The sequence below is a fragment of the Electrophorus electricus genome, chromosome 25, assembly GCF_041902795.1.
Source record: "Electrophorus electricus isolate QZ-2024a chromosome 25, ASM4190279v1, whole genome shotgun sequence".
Taxonomy (NCBI): Eukaryota; Metazoa; Chordata; class Actinopteri; order Gymnotiformes; family Gymnotidae; genus Electrophorus; species Electrophorus electricus.
In genome coordinates this window covers 10,508,403-10,517,500 of record NC_137521.1, presented here as the reverse complement: position 1 = coordinate 10,517,500, position 9,098 = coordinate 10,508,403, and the positions used below count along the sequence as shown (strand labels likewise).

The window sequence follows — 9,098 nt, the reverse complement described above, 5'->3', positions numbered from 1 at the left end:
CCCGTAGTGCTTTTTGTGGGAGACGAAATTCATTCCGACTCACTTGCAATATATAATGACAATGCAATATATGTGCATTAAGGAATGTAGAGCTACACCTTATATTTTATTCATTTGTGATATCAGCGATGGTGTATGGTGTGCGCAGAAATACAAATGGACTATGCAGGGATTGCCATTTAACCACTCTGTCTCACTCACTGCCACACACAATCACTATTCCTAACACACATATATTACATACACACAAATATACAGGCCGGGCAGCTCCAGTTCCAAACACACACACACACACACACATGATGGAGGTATGGTAAAGGTGTGTGGCTTAGTGGCAGTTGGCTGGGTGATTGGCTGTGCAGACAGCACTGTGACATTTGTAAATGCATCGTTAAATAAACTGGCAGTGGCGTGTTTGATGGCAGCTCATCCATCTGCCCACTCTCAGGCCTTTAGCCAAGCGGCCTTTGATATCCTGTCCACTCCATGACGGATGGCGTGACTCCATGGGGAGCCATCCGAACAGAATTTAGGGCCACCGGGAGACTCGGGCATGGCCGCGTTACTGCGCACCCAGAAAAGCGCTACGTGTGTGTGTGTGTGTGCATTACTGAACCGGATAATGGAGGACTAGCATTTCTGTTTGACTTATTCTGTTATTACTGGTTTCATATCCCCAAAAGCCGTGCTAGGGAACGTGCCCTTTGGCCGCCGGGAGTGGCCCACATTTCTGTCAGTAACTTCCCAAAACAGGCACTCAGAGATCCACATTCCTGATCCTGAAAGGGAGCTTTAATGCAGGCAAAAAAACCCCCCCAAAAAACAAAACAAAAAAACCCGTCAGAGAGCCACATGTTACTATATGGGAGAAACCACTGCACATGTTTACATGACTAACCCCTACTAAACCCCGAACCACACAGAACCTTGCACACATCTCTGTTACTGTATCCCTTAAAAGATCATGCAGTAAGCTTCTAGATGTGGGAGAGCATATGAGCTGGTCTCATATACAGGCCCTGTCTCTCTTTGTATGTCAGTATCTCAGTTCCCCCTCCTGTGAATTGCACAGATACATTTTTATCCAAAATGAGTTTTGAGATTCTATCCATGGCTGTATACAGGGTCTTCTTTCAGTGTTTCAAAGTGTTTTTAAACCTGCCACTGCCAGGTTTAAAAAGCCTTTTCGATCTTATGGCATTTCAGCTGGAGAACGTTTCCATATTTAAGATATTTTCTACCTAAAAATGCTACTGAGAATAAAGGCCATTCAAAGTTCATTGTAGGACTCCTTGGATTTCCCCTTTTTAAAACACTGAGAGAGAGCGCAGAAAGAAACGTTAAAGGACAGTGACAGGAGAAGGTGAGAGAAGAAGCACGACGGAAGGACGTGTCAGAGAGAAGAAGCGCAAGCTGGAGAGAAAAACACAGATTTAGAAGGTCGGACTACATTTCCCTGCTAATTTCTGCACAAGCCTAAATAACCACCCAAATAGGGCAACATTGCCTGTGGACGTGTATGCCAACAGGCCCGTCTCCCGCACACACACCAGAAACTTTGCGTTTCCCATCATGCTCGAGTTTTAGTGCAGACCTCAGAAAATATCACTAAATCTCAAAAAAGACCAATGTCCATCAAACTGGCACAGAGTGGTTACATTGCATGGTTTTTAATTAAATTTAATTAATTTAATTAAGTGAGTTGTAACCTGGCAAATCTTTCTTGTCAACGGCTTGTTACACATGCCCCTATTTAAAAATACGCTGTGTATTATAAAGGTGATGTCACAACCATCACACTGTTAAGACCGATGTTGAAAGCTCTACCCATAATTAAATCAAGAGGAAAAAGCAAAAATACACACACACACACACACACACACACACACTCACCCCTCATTGCATGCATTAGTAATCATCATATGTAAATAGCTATATACTGGAGCTTTTCAACACATATTAAAGAGGGAAGACCATGGAGCCATGGTGCTAAGGACTTGGTCAAACTCTTGTTGGGAAATGACTCGAGCGATTGATTCAGTACAGAGTCGAACTCTGACCAGTAACTACAGCAGTGTCATGGTTAGCTATATTTCACAGCCTGCTGCCTAATCCAGCTAGTGAATGGGACTCACTTGTAGCACAGAACAGAGTGGAACAGGTCTACTGCTTTTACTCCTGGAGCAGTTCACTTTTTTTCCTATTTGTGATTCACATTGTCATTGATTCTGTTTTTTTTCTCCCTACCACACTTGCAGAGGCAAACACAGCTATAACCGAAGTGCAAACAATTTCACTGAATTCTGAAAAAGAACTCCCTTCAGGCCGTCATGAGATTCCCTCTGTGGCAGATGAGAAGTGTCAGAGTAGTCTCGGCTGCTTCTGACCTTGTCCTCCGGGGCAGGTTCCCCTTTCGCTCGGTGACATTAACGGGCAGAGCGAGCATCACTTCGGGCCAGCAGCTGCACTTCAGAAGGGCTCCTCTACGGGTGTGCGCACTGAGCGTGCGAGCGTTTCTGGGGGACACGCAGCCGAGCAGGACCGTGGCAAGCATGCAGGGACATCCTCCTCCTCCTCCTCATCATCATCATCATCAGAAAGCGCGTCACCTTCGAGTTTTGAAGGGTGTCTATGCTGAACATCAGCGAAGTGATCCTGTGCAAGATGATGCTTTGGGTGGGGAAACAGCCTTTTTCGAGGGCCCTTTTGTGCAGAGGAGGGTGGAGGGAACCACGGATCTGTTGCATCATGGTGGAAGCCACAGAGCTCTTATCTGTACAGCCTCTCACAGTGCTCACTCCTCCCAGCTAATCTGTGCAACATTCACATCATATGGCTAGTGTCACACTGACGGGCTACTACCATGCCAACAGGTTAACACAGACATGCATGGCATCAGAATACTGACGTGTCCTGGCAGTCTTGTTATTAGGCTACAGACAAATACACAAGTGATATCAGAGGGACCTCAAACAGAGATGCATGCCTAAATGTGCTCACATTCATGCATGCATGCACGCTTGCACACTCGTGCACACACACACACACACACACACACCCTCACACACACACACACACACAAATCAGTCGAACCTTTATTATAGCCGTATTTGGATGTGTGAGACGCTGTAAGAGAGCCTTGGGAATTTTGAGTCCTACAGTACACGATATCTGACGTTCACCATGAGATTTCACAAAGCAGGTGCAAATTTTGCCCTCAATATTCTGCTCTGCATTTCCATATCAATACTACAAGGTCATGGGGTCTCTCAGAAGAATTCATTTCTCTTCTTATTGTGGTTAAGATGTAACCCAAAAAGCAAAGCTGTGATAAATTTTATCTCATTTAAATGCAATGAATAAAAGTGGTAGGACTCACATATTGCAAGAGTAATATTCAAGACTGTTATCAGAATAAAAAAGAAGAATACGAACCCAGTGTCTCTGACTAAATCAAGCTGACTGAGTTATTCTTAAAGAAGTAGCAGAAGGGAACCCACAACCTCCCCGCTGATGTACAATACTTGCCTTCTTTAAGGAGGTGAGTGTAAATGAGCCACAGCAAGAGCAGGCAGCAGAGAGAGGCGCCTCCGCCCGCACACAGTGTCCGCATCCCCGGCTGCATCGTCCCCCGTCCTGCGAAGAATAATCCCAGCTTCCACTTTAACGCAAGTTCAGTGCGCACGTTGTAACTTCCATGGATTTGTCGGGAGTAGGTCCAGGTAGAGAAAGGCGCAACGAAGGGTTAAACCGGCGAGTATCTGGGTCACGCAACGCCAGTGGTATCCCCTTTAAGCATTTTTTTTCTTACCACACCGGAAACAAAAACAGTTGGAAAAGCCTCAGTTAGAAACGGCCATGTTACAAAGACCCTAATTCACCACAGTGATCGCACAACGAGGTGGGTTTATGAAGCATTGGCACCACGCAGTTAACTGCGGTCATGCAGCAATATCCACATCCGATGTAGTAATCAAATGTGCAGGCTCCTAGTTAGCTTTAATGCTTTAATGCTTCGATGCTAATGGGTCCAGATTGCACGCCTTGATGCTGGAGTGAAGCCGGCGCGGGGGTGAATGCCGCTGGTAGGCAGTTAGTGTTACTACGCTGTCTCGAATAAGCGCCACTCCGATACTCCTAATCCGCTCATCTCATATCCGAGAGCTTTGCCCTGTGGGGAACACAGAGTAAGAAAGAAGACTTTATTTAGTAAGAAGGAAGGGGACTGTGCGATCTACACTGAAGCATCTGAGCTACGTGTTCTTAATGCTTGGCTGCATTCGAAACTGCGACCATATTAAACTTGACAAAAATATGTTTGGGATGTTATCACTGTTGGTGACATTGCACAGCAACAAATACAAAATACTCCGATTAAGTCCGCATATCAGTAGACACAATTTTAAGGTGATTTGCGGTTTTAAAATGACATGCTTTTAAAAAAAATCGAATCAATTAAAAAAAAAACTTTACAAACTAAACTACAGCTGTAATTGTCAAAATTCCGTTCTAATCAAGTAAATTCTGTAATAGAATGCGCTATGGGTTAAAACTCAGTAACTTTCGGAAAACGAAGCGCTTTCAAAAATCTGCGTTTTGAACGGTAAACGACAGCAAACGTCTCACTGGTTATAGAGTATAAGACAGAGCGAAGCTTGCGGTATAAAGCAGAGCCCAGTGCCTATGCACCTGCCAAGTTATGCGCTTGGTCTCTCTGCAGTGCTCTCGGCGGGGGAAACGAATACTTGTCAAAAGGAATATGTTATCAGAGGCTTCACTTCCTCTACCAAAAAGCCTATTCTGTTATCGTAGTCACGGAGTAGACGTTAGGGTCCACATTCAATGACGGCTTGCGTTTCTGGTAGGTCGGTCCAGTATAAAATGAACTCGACAATGCAATAAAACTTAAAGGTTGCGCAGCCTCGTTATAGGACGCAACAGGGACATATTGTTCAATCATGTTTTTCAAAATTATATATATATATATATATATATATATATATATATATATATATATATATATATATAAATAAATAGATAGATTTATTTTTTTTTTTACAAGATATGAAGATATGAACTTTTACCAAATGAAAACGGATCACTTACCAAGATACCAACATCTGCCCCTCGCATAGTTCACATAATAACGCAGTGACGGTGCAGCCGAGTTCAGTCAGTCACAGTGAAGTCGACAGTTAACTGATCTTCGAATTTCCCCGTTCGCAAATTCTGCGCTCTCATTCTCATTCTCTCTCTCTCTCTCTCTCTGTCTCTCTCTCTCTCTCTCTCTGTCTGTCTCTCTCTCTCTCTCTCTCTCTCTCTCTCTCTCTCTCTCTCTCTCTCTCTCTCTCTCTCTCTCTCTCTCTCTCTCTCTCTGTGTTTTTAGAGGTGTACGTCATTGGTTCATTCGTTGACAGCATCGGCTCCAGTGTCTGAGTGTTCATTTAATATGCTATTTGGTTTATTACATATTCATTGGCATGATAGACTCTTGGCTTTAAGAAGTTTGACCAAGAAGTCTCAGTAAACTGATGAGATAGTGGTATTGCCTCATAAAACAGACAATCTCTAAAATAAAGCACATTTTCAAATTTCCACACTGTGTCACCTTCCCTCAATTTCATGAACTGATCAATCAATCAATCTGTCTATAAATTTGTCTATCTAGCCCACTGTACAGTTCAAGAATGAAAAATGATGTATGATGCAACCATCCTAACCTGCCATTTCAGCCAAGCCAACAGACTTAAACAGTGCTTTGTTGTCTCCATGGGAGTAATCCTATTTATTAATTAGTAAGGGCAGGTTTGCCGATTAATTAAGTGCCTAAGGATTGCTCGAATGAAAAAGGAGGGTCTTCAGAAAATTTATGAAGATAGCATGGAACTTCACCGTGTGGAAAGGAGAAAGAAGGGTGTTAGTGCAGGAAAATGCCACATCTTTCATTTCTTGATTGGTGCTTGTTCAACATGAGCTGTACTTGGGGCATGAACGCCGTAAGATATGGTGCAAGGTGAGACCTGTGTGTTCGGAGAAGCTGGTCCATTTTTGGCTTTGTAGGCAAATGTCAGGGTTTTAAATCTGATTCAAGAGGCCAGTGCAGGGAACACAGCAGTGGAGTGATGTGTGTGAACTTGGGATGATTGGCTATGAGTCATGCAGCTGCATTCTGGATCTGCTGCGAGTGTCTAGTGGTGTGTGTAGGGAGGCCTGCCAAGACTGAGCTGCAGTGGTCCAGTCTGGAGATGACAAAGGACCGGACAAACAACGGAGTCACTTCTCTTGAAGGAAATAACAAAATCCTCCTGATGTTATGTAAGAGAATTCACAACCAGCGTTCTTGGGCAGGCAAGATCAGCAAATTCTCTGAGATGACAAGATCAGGGCATGGACAGGTGTTAGCAGGAATAACAGCTCTGCTTCAGTTCATACCAAATATCACCAACAAGTGCCCAGTTTAACTCACTGTTAACAGATCAGTAATTGAATAAACACTAATAACAGATTGCAGTTAATTTATGAACCTTACCTTTCACAACCACAGTGCAACAGGCTTGCTGTAGTATATGCAGACGTATAGTGTTAAATAGGCCTATACTCACAGTAATATATTTTTAGTTAAATTTACCAAAATGATTTATTGAAAATTACTCTGATTAATCAGAATAGCCATTGCTTAATTTATTCAGTAGGACAAGTTACATTTACAAAGAGTTGCAACATATAAAGTTTAAGGAGACAACTGCAGCAGTTGACCAGAAACCAACGGAATAAACTTATCTGATGTTAACCATCCCAGAAATTTGTGGTGCTCTCCCAAGAAATTCTGTAGTGAGTGCAGGGCATAACTCAAGAACTAGTGATGTGTTGTTCACAAGAGAACTGGCTCTTGGAATCGACTTTTTAAAATGAATGATGAGAGCTGACTTGTAATATTTATTTTTTTGACAAGTGAAATACTTAGGTCCTGTACCTCGCTCTACCAAATTGCAGCCAGAGCCTCAGGTGAAATGTCAGCCATATCTGACTTTAGATTTAGAGCCAAACCTTGTAAACTAATATTGGCAAGTATGAGAAAAAAATAACTCTCATAGTAAATAATGAGTCACTTGGGAGCCAGCTCTGATTGGTGAACTGAGCTGACTGTCATGACTCACTGAGTCAATTGATATGACTCACTGAGCTGATTGATATGACTCTCTAAATAGAGGCAGCGTGCATATCACTAACAAGAAGTTATCTATCTCCATATTGCACACTGGCCTACATTTCCACACAGAAACAGAAGTAGACTATTATCTTGGAATGGACTAACATATTGACAAAGAATTAAAACAAATAGGGACCTAGTTTGCTTAAATTAACATAAGAGTATGTAACAGGGAAAACACCATATTTGTCAAATATCATAGTAGTTCACTGGAGCTACTATTAAATTTCATTAAGGTCATACAACCTACTAATAATGAGGTGTGTACTGTGGGGATGTCCCATATGCCTCTAGGACTAGTATATATGCCTGTGGCCTAGGTCAAAATCTGTATATTCTTTACATTCTTCAACAAATATGCCCCCTTTTCTTAAAGCACAATACCGATCCTCACATTTGTGACTATTCTTCTGTGGTATCTGTCTTTTTGTAGGCATGCAACCTTCCTTTTCCAGAGAAACGTATTAAGAACAGGCGTCGTTCTTCAACATATGGTTTTAAAAGCCCAAATGCTCACCACAGACCAGGAATCCAAGCAAAAGGAGGTTATGCACAGCTTTGAGGGCAGAGTGTGCAGACCATCTGTGCAACCAATAAAATGGCTGTTTGTGGACCAGAGATTTAGCACCCTACTGATGCCACTCCATCTTCTAAATGTCTATAGTTAAAAACTCCCCGCTCGTACCACATTATATCAATAATTCAGTGCTTGACCCCACGAACCAGACTCTCAGCACGACTCAGACGGGTGGTCTCTCCATTGCAATAACTACTGTTAAGGGGAAAAGATGGTGGTTTTGACAAACCTAATCATCGGGGGATAATGATAAATCTGTGTCCCTGAACAATGGTGGCCTAGCAGGTCAAATATCACAACTCTGTCAGTATGAGTGAGCATGAGAAGAGAGGAAGACCTTTGACATAGAAGCCTCACTTGATGATATGATGTCTGCACCATAAATTCCTCTGTAACCCAGCATTCTTCATTTTAATGGCAGAAGTGAAGGCAGGCACGTTCTTCACCCCAGCCACTAGTGCACTGGTTGGTAAGAGCCAAGATCACCATCTTTTAGTGAATTCCTGTCACCATATCTACATGTGCCAGCGCCGTTACCCATACATTGACAGTCAGTCTACTGACGATTTGTTTTAGCATGTCGACATGTCGTGCCGTAGTGCACAGAACAGACGTAGTATGAAGGACAGAGTGCTTACATAGCTACATGAAATAAACTAGCCGCTTTTAGTGATTTTTGCCATGTACACTATTCTAACACCTAAAAACAAATGACAATCAACACATTATTATTTGCAAATGGAAAGTAACAATATTTCCATGCTAATATTATAAAATATACATGAAGAAAGAAAGATGGATTAATATTACAGATACAATAAAGCTTGAAGAAAGCCCACAGTAACTACAATTTATACATCTATAAATATACATACAAACAAGTTAACAAAAGCACCAAAATGTAAAATTGTACAGAAGTGCCTGTTAGGAGCTCTCAACAGATAGAGGATGCCATTCTAGTCCAGAGTGTATGCTTTGATGAGTGGAGACACAGTGCTTCATGCTGACTTCTTTGGCTTAAACTGGGAACTGGGCCAAAATATAGGCCACACTATGCTTACATCCTGAAAATCAGGACTCAGGGCTCCAGAAATATATTTATTTCTATTAAACAGGAGCAATAAAAAGACATGCGCAAAACATGCACACGCGCACCGTTTTCCACAAAATGTTGGATTGTGTCTGCTGGAAAATGTGCCCATTCAATGGAAAAAATTATTCTTGAGGTCGCACAGTGATGTCAGACAAGAAGGCTTGACAATAAGACATCCAAGTCCATTCCAGTGGTCAGTGGGGTTGAGACCAGTGCTT

General features: G+C 42.4%; 1 protein-coding gene across 3 annotated transcripts in view; it reads right to left on the bottom strand.

Annotated features, from left to right (window-relative positions):
* Positions 1 to 5,378, bottom strand: part of tafa5l (TAFA chemokine like family member 5, like) — a 54,474-nt gene extending 49,096 nt beyond the window's left edge. For all 3 annotated transcript variants that reach the window (XR_004775547.2, XM_035521807.2, XM_081707861.1), the window contains exons 1-2: positions 5,107 to 5,378; positions 3,529 to 4,171 (exon numbers count right to left, since the gene is read on the bottom strand). Coding sequence is in view for 2 of the 3 variants with exons in the window: in XM_035521807.2 (XP_035377700.1) it covers positions 3,529 to 3,625 (97 nt within the window). In the remaining variant the exon portion in view is untranslated. The remainder of the gene's footprint in view (positions 1 to 3,528; positions 4,172 to 5,106) is intronic.
* Between the last annotated feature and the right edge of the window lie 3,720 nt (positions 5,379 to 9,098).